Source organism: Drosophila simulans, chromosome 2L (genome assembly GCF_016746395.2).
Source record: "Drosophila simulans strain w501 chromosome 2L, Prin_Dsim_3.1, whole genome shotgun sequence".
Classification (NCBI taxonomy): domain Eukaryota; kingdom Metazoa; phylum Arthropoda; class Insecta; order Diptera; family Drosophilidae; genus Drosophila; species Drosophila simulans.
Genome location: NC_052520.2, coordinates 5,956,523 through 5,975,001, shown reverse-complemented (window position 1 = coordinate 5,975,001; position 18,479 = coordinate 5,956,523). Strand labels below are relative to the sequence as shown.

The following is an 18,479-nucleotide window of genomic DNA, read 5'->3' as shown; positions in this document are numbered from 1 at the left end:
AAAACTTGGATGTTTTTGTTTTTTTTATTGATCGTGCATAAACAATGCATTTTACAGAAACCAGTTTGCGTATTTATATTTTATTTTCTGCAGGTTCGTTGAGTTGAGCAACAACAATTGCTCAACGTTAACTAAATGCCTATGTCCATTGGTTATTATAAATACATTATATAAAATATAATTCTTAAAAGTAAAGTTTAACTTAACTGTATTCTAAAAACAATAATAGAACGCATTTACTTATATTAGTAACTAAGAATATAATTCTAAGCCACTCTTGTAGAATGCCTAACTTTCTTTTTTAGCTTACCGAAGTCTTGAAAAACCCATCTATCACTTTATTGAAACACATTTCATAAAATTCTGGACACCAGAGCGTACTTAAAAGACCTTGCGTATATGGTCGATGGATCCCTGAACCGACATAGTTTTAATCGTGGCGCCGGCTAGACTGAGCAATGCCTATGACCGAACCGATTTTAAATCCAATCCATGAACGAAACAATAAACGGGGGGATCGGTGATAAGAAGAGATCCGATTCGTCGACCCCCGATAAGAAACTGTGTTTGATTTGAAAGCCAGTGCTGCACAACGCGGACGGTGGTTGGTATTTTCCCGAACTTTTGTGGGGCAGATCGGCGTTTCCGGCACTTCGACGACGGGTCACACTGGACACATGTAGCAGGAAAAAACGCAGACATCGGAGAAAGAAATCAGAAAAGTAAATTCGCATTAAAGCCAGCTCGTCAGTGCCGTGCTCGGTGGTTTTATGGAACACTCATTTCGATCACATACCGAGCGTGCGCGTCTTCCAACGACTTCCTATGACGACAGTGAGTTTTTGCCCAGTGTAGGGTGCCCAGTTCCCAGTGCCCGAACCCAGTGCAAGTGTGTGCGTGCCAGTGTGTGAGTTTGAGGGCACTTCTGATGGCTGAAAACGTTTAATTAGCAGCGAAAAGCGAACAAACTAGCAAAACGCAGACGCCCACCTGGCCAAGTCGGTGGATATAGATCAGGAAAAGTGCGGATTGCAGCCTCTGCGTTGGCCAACAGCGAAAACAACCCCCCGCACTAGTCGTGGAAAATGTTTGTATGTGTGTTCCCTCTGCTGGCAGCGCAATCGGGATTCCGAAAATCCGTAATAATTGTGAAAATGCGGCCAGAAGGCAACGCCAGGTCGCGGCTAGGTTAGGAACCACGTCGCGGATGAACGGATTACGGTGGAAAACCGCGGACGGAAAATCGCGCACCAATTGCACACGCCAGCAGAGCAGCGGCAGCGCTGCAAAGTGCGTTGCGTCGCTGCCCGGTCGCCATCATAGCGAAAAATATTGTGATCCCACGCCTGGAAAGCCAATATATGCCACTGAGTTTAGTGACTTTCAAGTATATAGTGAATATATAGCCCCAGTCGAGCTGTTCGCGGGGAGTTACTATTCGAAAAGTACAGTGCTGCAGTCACCTTCCAAAAAAAAAAATCAGTTCAGCTTTTCTGTTTCCGCTCGCCGCCACTCCTCCCACCATTGGAAATGTGCAATATGGCAGGGCAAATGCGTAAATGTTGCACTCCTGCTGGAAAGTAACCAATATCCAGTGCTAATTTCGCCAAATCCATCCATATTTATGTACATGCTCGGTGCGAATGTGTGTGTCTGTATTCGCGTACCTGTGTCTGTCGTGCCCCGTGTCCGTGTAAGCTGTTTGTTTGTGCCCGTGTAAGCTGCGTGCGGGTGTGTGTGCGCGGCTGAAAATGGAAATTATATAAAAGAAGCTTTCGGCTTAGGCTGCTTTTCCGAGCGATCGGCGGCCGCAGAACGTAAAATCAGTTTCCCCCCTCCAACAATAACAGCGAACAGCTGGCTGCAGTTTGGAAAACGACACTTGGCACGACGCCGTGCTGCCCAATCAATAATCCGAAATCGCAATCCACCGATTTTGATTTGGAACGGAATCGCGGGGAAATAATATCCCATTATCCCGAGCAGAGCAGCAAACGCAGCATGCCTCTGCCGGCGTCGCAGTCGACGATGTACTTTGCTCACTTGATACACAAAAACGGTACTCGTCGTCGCTCATCTCGCTCTCTCTAGGCGAGAGCGGGCTCTTCCTGATCAAGCACACGGGAAACTATACACACACATACGCACGCACCGCCAGTCAGTCAGGCAGGCAGGCACACATTGCCCACCCACTTTTACTCCCTTTTCGGTGGTGGCAGCAGTGGCAGTGGCGCCCCACATTCGGGCGAGAGTATGTGTGCGGCACAACAACCACCAAAGCAAAGCTCTGTCCCGGCGGCTTCCTTGTGTCTAGCTGACAAACGCGAAAAATCAGTTGGGAACTCCAGCCGGAAGTTGGAGTTGACAGCGGTTTTCAACATGGCTTCGTTTCCGCTTCTCGATTTCGTCAGCTGAATTCGTAGATAACAGCTTTCACCTTTTGCTCAGTGTATGTGCTTGTGTTAGTGTATGTGTGTGTGCGTGAAGGTCCTGTGTGCTGAATGTTTTGAATACAATGCGTATAAGTATAATCCCCTTTTGCACACTCGGTGTATACATGTTCGCTATCGAATTTGTAAGTTTATTGGTCGCTATGTTATACATACACACGGCCAGGAAATCCCCCGTGTTCGTGTCCGGGGTTGTGCCTGTATTGGCGTGCTCCACTTTTGTATGCAACAAATTCAGTGCTGCTGGCTAATCGCCGCTGCACTCTCTCTCTCTATTACTCCTCGGGAGAAGCCACATCCCCCTGGAGGGAAACATGCGAGAAAGGCATTACTTCGCCTAGGTCCAGTCCAGTTGCCCATCCTGCGATCCCGCCCGCGGCACTGGATACAAACTCGCAATCGAAGTAATCGTTGGGTAACTGCACTTGCACCGTCGCAAAGTCGAGTTTTCACCTCCGTAAATGTTGTTTGTTTACCTGCGAGGGTTGAGTGCAGGCACCGCAACACATACACACACACACAGGTGTGCGGCGATTTGATGTAGATACAGTGGGCCACAGGGGTTCCCTCTCCGATCAATAGGAGCGGTACGAAAGTGCAACTAAGACGACAGTTCTCTTGTGGACAATAACCAATTTAAATCTGTCGACGGGGCAACGAATCGTTAATTAATGCAAGGGACGCGGAGCGGTAGTGTGTGTATCTGAAAAGCCACCATAATAGCTCTACCAACAACAAGTAACCCCTAGCTGTTGAAATATTTATATATACACATATATAAACTGCAGTAACTACAATTATTATTGAGTTATGGCAAACAAACATTAGATAAACTTTCATTGGCTTTAAAGTCAAATTTAAATAACGTTGTAATTAGGTCGAATTTAATTGATATATTATGCCGTTTAAAATAAGACTAACTGTAGGTAATGAATACTGTAGTTGAAGCTAAAATACAAAGTACCTAAACTTCCAGGTAGTGTGGCTGCCACAATAATTAAATAACCGGGACAGGTCTTTTAACCCTAACAACGAAAACAACCTTCCCGAAACTCATTTAATATTACCAAGTTGTGAACTCATCCGTAACTATTTTCTCTATTTCAGAACCGAGCGCAATAAATTTAATCTGAACTCATCTTAAACCATGTCCGCCAAAACTGAGGCGGACAACACGACGGCCGCCAACTCCGGCGGCGGAGGAGTCGGGAGCGGCCCTTCATCCGGCGGTGGCGCCTCCGCGAATGGAACAGCAACTCCGGCACGTCGTCTGCGTACCCGAAACTCAACGGGCAACGGGACTAATAGTGGAAGTGAGTCCGTGAAGAAGTCCAATGCTAATGACGAGCCCTCGACCCCAGTCACCCCGGCAGGAGCAACAGGATCTCACACCCATGCTCCGCCAGGCACATCTCCGGCGGTAATGGAACGGCCTATGCCCAGTGTTCCCATGAATCACGCCAGCAGCAGTGTGTCAGCCAGCAAAAAGTACCATAATAGTTGTCCTCATCCCACGCCCACACCTGCGCCCACTGGGCACAAGAAGTTGGTGCACACGCAGCCGCACAGCAGTAACAAGTTCGACCAGGGAAAGAACGAGGAGTTCCACTTTGACACGCCGCCAGAGTGCCCCGTTTTCCGGCCCACAACTGAGGAGTTCAAGAATCCGCTGGCCTACATCAGCAAGATCCGCTCCATAGCTGAGAAGTGTGGAATCGCAAAGATCCTGCCGCCGGCAACCTGGTCGCCGCCGTTTGCAGTGGACGTGGACAAGCTACGCTTCGTGCCACGTGTCCAGCGACTGAATGAGCTGGAGGCAAAGACGCGAGTCAAACTCAACTTCCTTGATCAGATCGCAAAGTTCTGGGAGCTGCAAGGCTCTTCGCTAAAGATCCCAATGGTGGAGCGCAAGGCTCTCGACTTGTACACACTGCACCGCATCGTGCAGGAGGAGGGGGGCATGGAACAAACCACAAAGGATCGCAAGTGGGCCAAGGTGGCCAACCGGATGCAGTACCCCTCCAGCAAAAGTGTAGGCGCAACCCTGAAGGCCCACTACGAACGCATCTTGCACCCCTTTGAGGTATACACGTCGGGAAAGGTTCTAGGACCCACACCAGCGTCGTCTGGATCTGGTAGCACGCCCGTCAAATTGGAGGACGGAGGCGGAACCGACTACAAAGCGCATGAAATTCCCACACGGCAGCAAATTGCGCCGCCCAACGAGACAAACACACGTCGCTCCAAGCGTTTCGGAAACTCCAATGCCAGCTGCGGCCTGAGTGGTGTCACACCCACGACAAAACCATCAGCGGGCGTATTTGTCAAGACGGAGACCAAGGAAGAATTTAAGAGGGATCTTCTCAGCAGTTTCAATGCTGTCAACAACAGCGGATCGCCATTAGCCACAGGCACTACGGCAAACACTCGCGGAGCCAGCCAGAAGAAGGGAGGAGAGCCTCCAGCACTTATCGTAGACCCACTGATGAAGTACATTTGCCACATCTGCAATCGCGGCGACGTCGAGGAGTCTATGCTGCTTTGCGATGGCTGCGACGACAGCTACCACACCTTCTGCCTGTTGCCGCCTCTGACCAGCATACCCAAAGGTAATAATCTTTCCAAAAAGTTCCTAACTTAAAACAACGTGATATTACATAACGTAGATTAAAAAATTACAACTGTGTATCGTACACTAATGCAAATAAACTTTTTCTTTATGTTCGTTCCAGGCGAATGGCTTTGCCCGCGCTGCGTCGTCGAGGAAGTAAGCAAACCGCAGGAAGCGTTTGGATTTGAGCAGGCGGAGAGGGAATACACTCTGCAACAATTTGGACAAATGGCTGACCAGTTCAAGCAAGAATACTTCCGCAAGCCGGTGCACTTGGTGCCCACTGAGATGGTGGAGCGCGAGTTTTGGCGCATCGTGTCATCTATCGATGAAGACGTTACCGTCGAGTATGGGGCAGACTTGCACACAATGGATCACGGCTCCGGTTTTCCCACTAAGAGCTCGTTATATTTGTTGCCGGGCGACCAAGAGTATGCAGAGTCAAGCTGGAACCTTAACAACTTGCCGTTACTGGAGGATTCCATACTGGGTCACATCAACGCCGACATTAGCGGCATGAACGCTCCGTGGATGTATGTGGGCATGTGCTTCGCAGCCTTCTGCTGGCACAACGAGGACCACTGGAGCTACTCCATCAACTATCTTCACTGGGGAGAACCTAAAACCTGGTACGGTGTTCCGGGGTCCTGTGCTGAGCAGTTTGAAGAGACCATGAAGCAGGCAGCTCCAGAACTTTTTTCATCACAGCCCGATCTGCTTCACCAGCTGGTGACCATTATGAACCCGAACATTTTGATGAACAATCGTGTACCGGTATTCCGAACCGATCAGCATGCAGGCGAGTTTGTGATCACCTTCCCCAGGGCCTATCACGCAGGCTTTAACCAAGGCTATAACTTCGCGGAAGCAGTCAATTTTGCACCTGCCGATTGGCTGAAGATGGGACGCGAGTGTGTTAACCACTATTCCATGCTGCGCCGTTTCTGTGTCTTTTCGCACGACGAGCTCGTTTGCAAGATGGCCCTGGAGCCAGCGAAACTCACATTTGGCATCGCTACTGCCTGCTACATCGACATGGCCGAAATGGTTGACACGGAGAAGAAACTGCGCAAATCGCTTTTGGAGTGGGGCGTTACCCGCGCAGAGCGTCGCGCCTTCGAGCTAGTGAACGACGATGAGCGCCATTGCCAAGAGTGCAACACCACGTGCTTCCTGTCGGCGGTGGCCTGCGAGTGTAACGACAAGTTGATTGTCTGTTTGCGCCACTACACGGTACTCTGCGGCTGTGCTCCTGAGAAGCACACCCTTATATATCGCTATACACTGGACGAGATGCCGCTGATGCTGCAGAAACTGAAGGTGAAGGCGCACAGCTTCGAGCGATGGCTTTCACGCTGCCGTGACATAGTCGATGCACATACACCCACCTCGGTGACCCTGCAGGAGCTGCAGGAATTGTGCAAGGAGGCCGAGACGAAAAAGTTTCCCTCCTCGCTGCTCATCGATCGCCTTAATGCTGCGGCCGTTGAGGCAGAGAAATGTGTCACAGTCATACAGCAACTGGGTATCAATAAGGTAAGTTTACATTTTCTACTCTGTATCTTTGAGAATCTTTCTACTTATGTTTCTGTGTTCCGCTTAAATTATCATCCAAGCTTACTAAAAGTTATATTCCTCTAATTCCATATCCAATCACCAGGTGCGAACTCGCTCGGACCACAACCAGGAGGCTGCTCAGTACAAGCTAACCATGGAGGAGCTAGAGTTGTTCGTTCAAGAAATCGATAATCTCTGCTGCATCATTGACGAGGGCGCTTCGGTGCGAGAGCTGCTGGTTTTGGGAAAACAGTTTGTGGAGCGGTCCGAGAGCCAGCTGCAGTTATCGCTGGAGTCTCTGGAGGAGAGTGAGCTGGAAACGTTAATAAACGAAGGCAGCTCCTTGCGCATCGAACTGCAACAGCTCGACCTACTGCAGAAGCGACTGAAGCAGTGCAAGTGGTACAAACGCTCGCAGGGATTGAGGGAGACCAGCTCAAAGCTGACCTACCAAGACGTGAAGAACCTGTTGCACATTGCGGCTGCTGACCTTGATCCCACGGATCCGTATGTCGACAAGGAGATGCGAAAGTTGCAACAGATCGGTGCAGATATCGAAGCCTGGGAGTCGCAGGCGGCCAAGTATTTCCGGCGACTGACCCAACAGCACGAACTGGGCGAAATCGAGCAGTTCTTGAAATCGGCCACCGACATCAACGGTCAAGTGCCTTCGCACGGACTGCTGAAGGATGCACTACGAAAGGCGCGTGAGTGGCTACGGGCCGTTGAGCAGCTACAGCAGAACAACCACGTCACATATTGCCACACACTGGAGGCCATGATCGAGCGCGGCATGAACATACCCATCCAGCTGGAGGAGCTGAGCCGAATGCAGGGGCACCTAAATAGTGCACATCAATGGAAGGACAACACAGCGTGCGCCTTCCTCAAGAAGGGCACCTTTTATACGCTCTTGGAGGTTCTCATGCCCCGGTCGGACGCCATCAACATAGACTCGGATCTCAAGCCGCGCTTCCAGGTAAATATGACACTAAAATTCCAAACCCAACCGTTTGCTCACTTTTTTCTATTTCTTGATGCAGGACGATTTTCTGAAAGAGAAAAATCCGGCGGAGATTGTGGCTAGCTTCAAGCACGCAGAGGAGCAGGAGCTGCTCGATATGCGTGAGCTTCGGAGGCAAAATATGAACAAAAACCCCATGCGGGATATGTTCTGCTTGTGCAAGTCCGAGTTCCGAAACTTAATGTTCAATTGTCAGTTGTGCCGCGATTGGTTTCACGAGGATTGTGTCCCACCGCCGTCAGCCACAAATCAAAATGGAATTGTTAACGGGGGATCAGGGCCAGGTAGCAATCGACCCAAATGGCTATGTCCGAGCTGTGTGCGCTCAAAGAGACCGCGCCTAGAAACCATCCTTCCGCTACTTGTCCAGCTGCAGCAACTGCCCATCCGTCTGCCCGAGGACGAAGCTTTGCGTTGCCTGGCGGAGCGTGCGATGAACTGGCAGGATCGGGCCAGGAAAGCTCTTAGCAGTCCTGACGTCAGTGCGGCTCAAGAAGCGATTCTGGCGCAGCAGCAGCAGAAACGGCGCTCCGAGGGTGGAGCAGGGGTGGGAAATATCAGCAGTCCACGGAAGCCACGTCGACGGGGCAGCCTGACGAAAGAGGCAAGTGGTTCAACAGAGTCCGATGCCGACGACGATGACGACGAGGACGAATGTCGTCTTCGAATCGTCGAAGACAACTTTAGCAACGATGAAGATGAGCCTCGTACCGCCCCCGCGAACTCCACCGTCAACTCCGATCTCCTCAAGCTGCTGTCCGACAGTGAAATTGAAAATTTGCTTGACCTGATGATGGAGGGCGACCTGCTTGAGGTATCCTTAGACGAAACGCAGGAGCTGTGGCGCATTCTAGAAACGATGCCGCCCACGTTGCTGCAGGCGGAGGCCATGGAGCGCGTTGTCCAGTACATGCAGCGTCAGCGGCAACAGCATACAAATCCGCTGCCGACATCCGGCGCCGAAGACTCAAATGACAGTCTGATGGTACAAAATAGTCCCAATAGCAACAGCAATAGTGGCGGGGCAACGGGTTCTGCGAGCAACAGCGGACGCAACAAGAAGAGGCGCTCCAACGACGCCGGCGGCAACTCGGCAGTGCCGCGCAAGAAGCAGAGCACACCGAAGCAGACGCCGGGCAAGAAGGGATCAGCGGCAGCGGCCCGCAAGAGCGATGCCAAGGCATCGCCAGCAGCATCGACCACTCCTGGTGCGGATGCCGATGCCGAGAACAAGCAGGCCAACGGTGGTAATACGAACTCCAGTACAGGATCAGGTGGTGGCAATTCTGCGACGACTACGCCCACACCCGGCTCGACGCACAAAAAGCGCAAGCGCACCTCAACCACAGCCACCAATAATAACAACAACAATAATAATAACAGCACGAACAATAGCAACAGCAGTACCAACTTAAACAGCAACACCACCAGCGCCCAGGGAGCAGCCACTGGAGGCAATAACGCGACTGGCGGTCAGAAGAAGCACGCGCAACGGTCTCAGCAGGCGGCGCAAGAGGACGACGAGGAGGAGTGCCGGGCGGAGAACTGCCACAAGCCAACCGGGCGAGAGGTGGACTGGGTGCAGTGCGACGGCGGCTGCAACGAATGGTTCCACATGTACTGTGTGGGCCTCAATCGCAGCCAGATAAAGCCCGACGACGACTACATCTGCATTCGATGCACGAAGACAGTTGCCATCGGAACACAGGGCTCCGGTCACAGTATGAGCGTGGCGTCCACGACGACGCCGGGCAAGCAGCGGGCGGTGCAATCGGCGCGGTAGAGTAACGTATATAGAGTCCAGGAGATGCAGTAACAGCCGATTGTGTTTTACGCATGATGTACTACTAAACACCCGATAAAAGCCGTCTACCGGTATTTACTAAGTTTAGTAAAGTCACTTGAGAGTTTTTGTAGTACATATTTACCAATTATCGCTATATTTACGCATTAACAACGTAAAACACATTTGAAAAGAAAACGTCAGAAAAAAAAGAAGAGAACTACAAAAAACAAAACAGAAGAAAAGTAAGAATCGAGAATAGGGATTATTGATTAAGCAAAAGATATGAAATGCAAACAAAGCAACACACAACTATTTGTTTTTGTACAATTCAGCCCATTTTTACGTTCGTTAAACGTTCTTTTAATTTTATAATATATTTTACCATTACCTGCTATTCTTAGTTTTTGTTAATTTAATTCACTTTTTGTGTTCGCCTCTCGAGTTTTTGGTTCAGTGCGCACGCAAAGTTTTCTTACGTTTTATTTGACTTCTTCCTTTAATCAAAAAGGCGAAGGCGACTCTCGTTTTACTTTTGTACATTTTTGTTTACTTAAGGTTGCGAGCAAAAACCCTCAAACATTAAGAATCTTCCACTTTTACGCGTGGCGCCTTGTAGACTCTCCTTTCTTTGTATGTTCTTGTTTATTGCCCCCAATTAAAATATATAAAAAAGAAAGAAACAAACAAAAAACGAAAACAAAATCCTGTTAATAAAACGATCATACAAAAACTAAAATTCAGTATACATTTAAGTTTACATTTAAAATACAATGAAAAGTGTATAATTTTTAATTTATAATTAGTAAGTTGACTAGAAATCCAGCAAGCGTGGAAGTAAAAACAAATTACAAAAAAAAAAAACGAAACAAAAAAATTGCAAAACATCTTGGTAATATTAACGTACAACAATAAACACAGTGCTTAGAATTATGCAATTGAAAAAGCAGACAAAAAAACGAAAAACACTTTGTAAAATCATTTTTTAAATGTGTATAAAAACTCAAGCTGACAAATGTGCAGGTTCTGATTGCAAGCAACCCAAGATAAACGTTAACGGAAACAAAACAGAGCCCTAAACATATTAAGGATAACACTTTTATTTCATTAAGCAGTAATGTACGATTGATTTCAATGAATGATCCAAAAATATAAAAACATTTTCCCTCACGATACCTTCCCCCAACAAAATATATAATTCTATAATTTAAATAAATTATATATAAATAGTATTTAAAAGAACACGTGTGTCGCTGTTGGTTATTTGGAACGTGGTAATGGTTGGTGTTTCTAAATTTAGTCTTCTAATCTTTCAGTCTATAGAATACCTATGATTGTGGACACTTGGGGACATTACTCATTCAGTCGGTCAGTCTGCCACCTGCTTTCCAGCAGGTTTTCCAAGTACACTAAATAATCAGTTTAAGCAAAGAATTCCCAAGAATTTATAATACATATGTATACATAATTATAAGGGTTCCTCCGGTAGATTAAGACTGGCTAACTAAGCTTTTTTTAAAAAAAAGGGAGATCTTTTCCCTTAGAGCCTTAGACAGGTTGGCTCCATCCTCCATCTCCTGGGTGCACATTTCAAAGGCGCATTCTCCAAGGTGCGAGTTATCTGGCAAGCAATTCATATAACCTAATTGCCTACCTTGTCGTTCCACAGGTGCTTATCGAAATTATCATTATCAGTTGATAGCACTGTGCCCACATGACGTGCGACATGCAATCGGCGTAAGCAATAACTTTGCAAGCTTCAAAAAGTTTAATTGGTCACAGAGTCGTTACAATACGATGTTGTTATTTATTTCATTAGTTTGCTTACAAATTTTATAGTGTATTCTGTACATGCAGCCACCCCGGTCAAATTATTTAGACTTTATTCTTAGGTAACAGTTTCAAGAGTCTATCAAAAATAGTAGTTGGTTGCTTGATTAGTGGCTTGCTGTCGGCCAGGGTGGCGGCGATAAGGATTAAGATTGATCACACCAAATCGTGTCTGCACATAAATGATCTGAAAGCAATATAAATATATATCGAAAATTCTAAGACAATAGTATAATAGGACAAGTATTACACACTAGATTTAACAGGCTTTCCAATTTATGAGGTAACAATTAATTAAAGCGCTCGAAAGTGTCTATCAGTTAGGCCAACGAACCTCACTAAGCTCACACTCTAGCAATAATACCAAAAACTATATCCACGTAATTGTTCATATCAGCCGCTGCAAGTGTCCGAATGCCCCTTATCTAATCACAGAGATTAGCTGGTGCTATGTGTGTGGTTGTTCCCCTTATTTCTTCTGCATCCGCTGTAAATGTCTCTACGATGTATATATACATAAAAAAGCCGTTTTAGGTCTAACGCTGAGATTACATTCATGGCAGGAAACCTTGAATAGCATCGATGGCTTAGGAGGCCAGGCCGCGCTGGCGTCGCTTCACGCGTGCGTAAGGTCCCACTGCTGGGTCCATGATGAAGTCGTACAGAACCCGGGTCCAGCTGGTGTGCTGTGGCATTGTGTCGTAGAATTCCTTGGCGATGCGCTTAACCTCTGGCAGCCTGGAGCCGGGCACCGCCGGAAAGTCGTGATGCTCGTTGTGGTAGCCCACATTGAAGGTGATCCAGTTGAGCGGACCGTAGTAGGAGTACGTCTCAAAGCCCTTGGCGAACATGTAGTGCTCCGAGATAAAGTGTCCGGCCACCGGGTGCAGTCCCATGGCTAGAATACTGCCGATCAACAGATAGGCCAGTGGCTTCCAGCCCAGAAAGTAAACGATCAGGGCGTTGAAAGTCAGCTGCACCACGGTGTTAATAATCTCCAGGCGTGTAGGTGGCTTCGGGTTAATCACCAGTGGACGGAAAATGTAGAAGAAAGGCTGCAGGCACACCCACAGAAACTTTCCAAATGTGGTGTCAAACAGGCGCGCCTCCAACAGTGTGGGTATGTCAGTGTCAATTGTCTCATCACCTTGGTAACTGAAAGGACAAATAAACGTTACAGTTTATTGAGCTGGTTTAAACAATGTATGTATTGCATGTAGTTATATGATTTTTTTAGAATGCTGATAATTTGTGATAAACTACGTACATGATTTATTTTAGACTTAGTTGGGACTGAGAAGCGAACATTTGGGATTGGGACGTTGTTGAACGACAATCAATGATCCGCCCAATGGTGCACCTGTGCGATAAGATAAACGCTATCTGCGACTAGAAACTTAGTGAATGAGGGTGACTGTAAACATAAACAACACTCATAAAATTAGTTTGAATAATATTTCGGGAACTTTTTTGCGGAAGGCGAAGCAGCAGTGACTCAACTGAACTCGACTTGCAGCCGAGAAGTCGAGTGGCAAATCACTGAGCTACGTGACCAATTGAGCGCCTATTCGGATACACATATAACTACAGCCTTATCTAATCGGCGCAATTAAGACGCACTCGATGCCCGGCAAAAGGGAAAAACATGAAAACTGATTCACAAGTTTGCGGGGTGAAAATTCACGTGAAACCCAATGGAGAGCAGTCAGTGTTGGGCAACACAAGCCGGCTTTTCATTGGATAAATTAAACAGACCCCTCTTGCGGAATGGGATGATGTTTTCGCTGTTTATTGCGTGACTACGCCCTATTGCCCAGAGAAAAGTGTTAGTGCCCACGTGTGCGTGAGGGTGCGGTGTAGGGTATGACTTCGAGCTGATTGGCACGTACCGGTGATGTTCGAGGTGGTACTTCTTGAAGGAAATGCTCATGGGCAACCCGATGGGCAGGTTGCAGATGAAGCCCAGGATCCGGTTGTGCATAGGTCTGCTGTGTCCAAAGGCCAGGTTGTGCGAGATCTCGTGCACGGCCAGCATCAACGAGTGGTTGATGATGCCGCCGAAGCAGTAGGCGGCCACGATGAGCCACGACCACGACAGGTCCTTCACGACGAACAGCGCCAGGATCTGCGTCAGAACCATTGCGCCGGCCACCCACTTGAAGTTGGGGTCGTGGCCAAATAGCTTCTTGATCTGCGGGTACTTCTCCAGTATGATCTTGCGCCGCGAGGCGTGCGGCTCCTCCGTGTACACCCACTCGAAGTCGGTGCGCGAAACTTTCTGGCCCATCTTGGATGCTTGGACTGGTTGCGGTTAGGGTTTGTTACGGGTGACGTGCTACAGGTCGGTGTTAGTTGGCCAACATTATCGACCGGCGCGAGAAAGGAAACTGTCCAAACGTCCAACTGGGCGGATTGAAAAATTAATATGACCTGACGTGATAGGGCTACAAGCCGAACCGATAGATTATCGATAACTTGTTGTCAGCATTTAAATCGATAAGTTAGTGTGAACGAAATGCAACGTACCCACTGCAATTTCGTTTTAAAACTATATACACTGAGTGGTGTTGAAAGTTTTCAAAACATAGACGAACTTTTGAAATTCATCTTGCTTACAAAGCTGGTTTTAAAACGAAAGCTTATGAAGTTGGTTTAGAATTTCAAAAGCTTTGGTTAATATGAGGTTCATGTAGATTTGCTTACGTTACAGAATCATAAAAACATTGCCTACAAACTGTTCAAAAGCACCCATTTTTGTCACACTGAAGATATGAAATTTACTTCCGCCTTGTTAAACAATCTATAATGCCACCCAATTGTATATATCCACAGCTATATCACCCAATAGAGGCGGTCATATAATTTTTGGCCGTACCCCGCAAGATATATGTTAATACATTTATAGATCTGGGTGGATTCGCCGTGTTCGTGTTTAGCGTAAAATGTTGCTTCGGTTGTCAGCTGTTTTTAGGAGTGGTATATTTAAACATAATGTGTACATATGTATTTTGTTTTAATATATTTTTATCAATAGTTCTAGAAAAAGCTAAAACAAAGGTGCGGCAAAAAGGTGTTCTGATATTGTGGCTCTTGCGTTTAGTTGCTCGCTCTTCTTAGCAAGTGGTATCTCGTACCTGGTTTTCAGATATTACTTTCTTTAGATAGATGCAAATATTGTTTTTAGTTGTTTTTTTTTTTATATATTTGTATGTATTTGTTGTTGCTGGTTGACGACGCAGTTTTAAAATTGATGATACACAGAGAACTAAATGGATACAGAGGGGTTCCGGCTAATCGGCGATATATTGTAAGCTCTAGCTAGGTGGTGTTGCTGCCGCTCCGCTGCCGCTGATGTTGCTGCTGCTGCGCCGCTGCTGAAGATGTTGCTGCTCTGTCCTGGTATAGTCCTTTTGTTGGTTGGTCGGTCGGCTGCCTTTTCGAATTAATGTTTGAATAATAAATATTTAACTTGACTTGTTGATCTTTGAATAATTTATAGTTGCGCTCGGTTATCGATTTCGCAGTTCTTGTTTGCTGTTTTGCTCACTCACTTTTTGTTTTGAATTCTTTCTTAGTTGTTTTGCGGCTCAGCAGAAAAAATTTAAATCAAATCGGCAATATTAGCAGGCATTTCCTCAATTGTTGTGTGGTAGAACTGTTCAATATCCTTAAGGATTCGGCGATCTTCATCTGTAATGAAGTTGATCGCAACACCCTTGCGACCGAAACGACCACCGCGACCAATTCTAAAATAGATTGAAAGTGATGGTATCATGTTTAGTATAGCACATAACTGAATGGATTCAGTGGCTGGGTGGCAAACACTTACCTATGAATGTAGTTCTCGCGGTTCGAGGGCAGATCGTAGTTGATGACCAACGACACCTGCTGTACATCAATACCGCGCGCCAGTAAATCAGTGGTAATCAGAACACGAGACGAGCCCGAACGGAATTGTTTCATGATGACCTCGCGATCACGCTGCTCCATGTCACCGTGCATGGCCGAGACGGTGAAGTTGTGGAGAGACATCTCCTGGGTCAGCTGGTCCACCTGAAGAAAGGTTAGACCTTTTTGTTAGCAACTTATCGGCTTGGCGATTGAAACCATTCCAGTTCCACACAATTATAAGAATGAGTGAATTTACCTTGCGACGGGTGTTGCAGAAGATAACCGACTGGGTGATGGACAACGTATCGTACAGATCGCAAAGAGTGCCCAGTTTCCAGTTCTCCTGCTTCACGTTGACGTAGAACTGCTTGATACCCTCAAGGGTCAATTCCTCCTTCTTAACCAGGATGCTGACGGGATCGCGCATGAAGCAACGGCTCACTTCGAGCACATCCGGCGGCATGGTGGCGGACAGAAGGATGACCTGCACATCTGGGGGCAGCATCTTGAAGACATCCTGGATCTGATCCTTGAAACCGCGGGACAACATCTCATCGGCCTCATCCAGCACGAACAGCTTGATGTACTGGGTGCGCAGCACCTTGCGGTTGATCATGTCGTAGACGCGGCCAGGAGTGCCCACCACCACATGGCAACCGGATTCCAGGATGCGGGCGTCTTCGCGCACGTTAGTGCCGCCAATGCAGGCGTGCGAGTGCACCTTCATGTACTCGCCGAGAGCCATCACCACGCGCTGGATCTGCGTGGCCAACTCGCGAGTGGGGGCCAGGATCAGCGCCTGGCACTCGCGAATGGACGTGTCGATTTGCTGAAGGATAGCAATCGAGAAGGTGGCAGTCTTGCCAGTTCCTACGGAGGAGATTAAGGTGAAATGGTTAGTATGCAGGATTGCGGCGCAATTAGGTGGATGAGTAAGAATAGTGTGGTGCTACTGACTATACACAATTAACTCTCTAATTACGTGATATTCTAATGGGAATTGCGGAAAAGTGTTTTAATTCCAATTTTCGATTAACCAACCAGTACGCCATTTGCTATGCAATTCTGTTAGTTAGGCGTAAACTTGAATGACGGAAAGATGAAACAGATGTTTCTATCTGTTGAGAAAGTCACTGGCATGAAGACGCTGGTTTTCATCGTTTCATCAGGTAGCTGTGGATCGTAAAGATCCTTTCGTTCGATCCATTTCATGGTCGAACTGGGCACTAATCCCTGCTACACAGCGATGGACAGGTGCAAGTGCAAGAACACAAAACAGGGATTGAGCATGAACTACATAAATATGTAGATAGAGCTTCTTTCGCATAGCCTGCAAAATGGATTATTGCCGAATGGCCAATGTAGGTAGATCGCATTTGGCACAGATGACCTTAAAAACGCATAGCAGCTGGAAATTCGCCACGAGCTGAGCTCGAAGAGCGACCTTCTTTCTGGGAACTTTCTTCTGGCCGGGCGGCCGAGAAACCAAAACGCAGCTGGTCAGCGAAAAGTGGCGCGCAAGCGCAACGACGCCGACAATCGAAGAGAGCGGACGGAAGAGAGAGAGAGAGAATAAGGAGAAAGAGAGCGCCGCAAAGCGGAATTTCAACAAAGAAACACAGGCGCAGCAGCTGAGTCATCGTGCTGTTTTTTCGCCGATTTTGCACATTCTCGAAAGTTTTTCTTTGTGACTGATCGAGTGGGATGATGCAGATGATGGGGGACTCGGAGCAATTTACTCACCCGACTGAGCCTGGGCAATGACATCGCGACCCCTCACACAGGGAATGATGGCGCGCTGCTGGATGGCCGACGGCTTCTCGAAACCATAACCGTAGATGCCGCGCAGCAGCTCCTCGCGCAAGTTCATGTCATCGAAGTTGTCGTACACCTCGTGCCAGGTGGACTCGATGACGCCCTCGGGTTCCATGCTGGCGGGGCCATCCTGAGGTATCTCATTTCGGTCATCCCTGTAAGAAAGCGAGAATGCGTTAGTGGGGCGGAACAGCGGGAACAACAACAACACAACGGCGGTAGCGGGACGGGGGTAAAAAATTTTCCAGCGACATTTGTTGGTTATGGCGAACGGCGGAAAGGCGAAAAGTAAGGCTGATGGAGGGAGAATAGAAAACCGCGAGCGCCGCTTGGCAACCACTCACATTATCAACAATAAAGAATTGACTAGGTAAACTTATATCCTGAATTTCGACGGCTTGGGCCCGGTTCACTCAATCAACTGCTTGCTTATTTGTCTAGAACGAATAACGGAGAATTTGCGCCGAACGCCGACTGTGTTGTTTTCTCGAGCTAGCGAGCGTTTTGCTTTTAGTCCGTTACGTTTGTGCTGCGATGCGTTCTGCGAAGCGGTGACTTTACGTATGAGACCGAAAGCGACAGATAGGCAGCCGTTTTCAGCGACAAGCGGCGAGTCCGCCCCTGAGCGTGTGCGAGCGGGACGACCCTAGTGTCGCCCGTGTCAATGTCAGCGGGCGAGAGCGGCCGAGCGATATAAGCACGTAACAGCGGCGCCAGTGTTGTCCAACGCCAGTTGCAAATGGTAGTAGTTGGTCGAAAATAGCAGTAGTTTTGACAGTACGGCGGGGTGGGGATAGAAAAAAAACCGACTGACTGGCAAATAATCCAAAGCAATTCGAATTGAGTTGGAGCAAGGCTAAATCAGCCCACGAATGCTGTCGTCCACTAAAGATAGAATCAGCGGTCTGCGTCATTGTCCAGTCATGAGTCAAGCGAACGGACGGACGAGTGTGCATGAAATCCAGTGGCGACATCGACGTCACCGGACTTCAGCAAAAGTCCCCAATTCGGAGTTCCAGGTTTCGCAAGGGCGAAGGGGGAGGGGGCAAAGACCGAGTCCAGCAACAAAACTCTCTTGGAGCAACCACTGAGCTCGCTCTCTCTCGCTCGCTCGCTGACTGCCTCTCGCTCCCACTCCCTGCACTGTCATTCGGGCGTGTAATTTTTTTCCACTCATTCTGACCGTCAGAAATTTAAAATCGCGTTTTTTAGCATTAAAACACAAGGAAATTATGCTAAGCAATTCCGGAAACGATGCGGCACAAGATCGCCTTGCTGCTTTTCACATTTCGAACGCTTAATCTAGGGAATATACTAACATTTTCTGAAAATTATTTGGCACTTTTTATACACGTGCTGCTACTGATTTGTTAAAACCAAGCAAAAGAGGATCCATCTTGCAAAAGTTTTAGTGATGTAAGAAAACATTAGGGACTATCGATAGCACTATCGTCTACTATCGCCAACTATCGCCAGCTGTCAGCGGATATCCGGCGATTTCGTTGCGGTTTCGCAGTA

At 47.8% G+C, this 18,479-nt stretch overlaps 3 protein-coding genes across 10 annotated transcripts; 1 reads left to right on the top strand and 2 right to left on the bottom strand.

The window, feature by feature from the left end:
* The first annotated feature begins 613 nt into the window (after window positions 1–613).
* On the top strand, window positions 614–10,598 carry LOC6731145 (lysine-specific demethylase lid). Of its 4 annotated transcripts, none has more exons than XM_016178919.3 (5): window positions 614–722; window positions 3,558–5,059; window positions 5,183–6,597; window positions 6,722–7,597; window positions 7,662–10,598. In XM_016178919.3, the coding sequence occupies exons 2-5, from the start codon at window positions 3,598–3,600 to the stop codon at window positions 9,423–9,425; spliced, it is 5,517 nt and encodes a 1,838-aa protein (XP_016023701.1). In that variant the 5' UTR covers window positions 614–722; window positions 3,558–3,597; the 3' UTR covers window positions 9,426–10,598. The 4 variants fall into 4 exon arrangements, with proteins under 4 accessions (XP_016023701.1, XP_016023700.1, XP_016023699.1 ...); XM_016178918.3 differs by having other exon boundaries at window positions 614–834; XM_016178917.3 differs by lacking the exon at window positions 614–722 and adding an exon at window positions 927–1,091.
* A 614-nt stretch (window positions 10,599–11,212) lies between these two features.
* Window positions 11,213–13,715, bottom strand: LOC6731144 (sphingolipid delta(4)-desaturase DES1). Of its 3 annotated transcripts, none has more exons than XR_001600003.3 (3): window positions 13,145–13,715; window positions 11,506–12,410; window positions 11,213–11,442 (listed from the first exon to the last, which is right to left on the bottom strand). XR_001600003.3 is itself a non-coding variant. In XM_002078266.4 (2 exons), the coding sequence occupies exons 1-2, from the start codon at window positions 13,540–13,542 to the stop codon at window positions 11,843–11,845; spliced, it is 966 nt and encodes a 321-aa protein (XP_002078302.1). In that variant the 5' UTR covers window positions 13,543–13,715; the 3' UTR covers window positions 11,213–11,842. The 3 variants fall into 3 exon arrangements, 1 of the variants encoding a protein (XP_002078302.1); XR_001600004.3 differs by having other exon boundaries at window positions 11,510–12,410; XM_002078266.4 differs by having other exon boundaries at window positions 11,213–12,410.
* Window positions 13,716–14,217: 502 nt separating this feature from the next.
* Window positions 14,218–18,418, bottom strand: LOC6731143 (eukaryotic initiation factor 4A). 3 transcript variants are annotated; one of them, XR_001600002.3, is made up of 6 exons: window positions 18,281–18,418; window positions 16,890–17,116; window positions 15,403–16,016; window positions 15,085–15,308; window positions 14,807–15,001; window positions 14,218–14,688 (listed from the first exon to the last, which is right to left on the bottom strand). XR_001600002.3 is itself a non-coding variant. In XM_002078265.4 (5 exons), coding segments are annotated over exons 1-5 (1,212 nt in total). In that variant the 5' UTR covers window positions 18,283–18,418; the 3' UTR covers window positions 14,218–14,856. The 3 variants fall into 3 exon arrangements, 2 of the variants coding, with proteins under 2 accessions (XP_002078301.1, XP_016023696.1); XM_002078265.4 differs by having other exon boundaries at window positions 14,218–15,001; XM_016179631.3 differs by lacking the exon at window positions 18,281–18,418 and adding an exon at window positions 17,306–17,766 and having other exon boundaries at window positions 14,218–15,001.
* Between the last annotated feature and the right edge of the window lie 61 nt (window positions 18,419–18,479).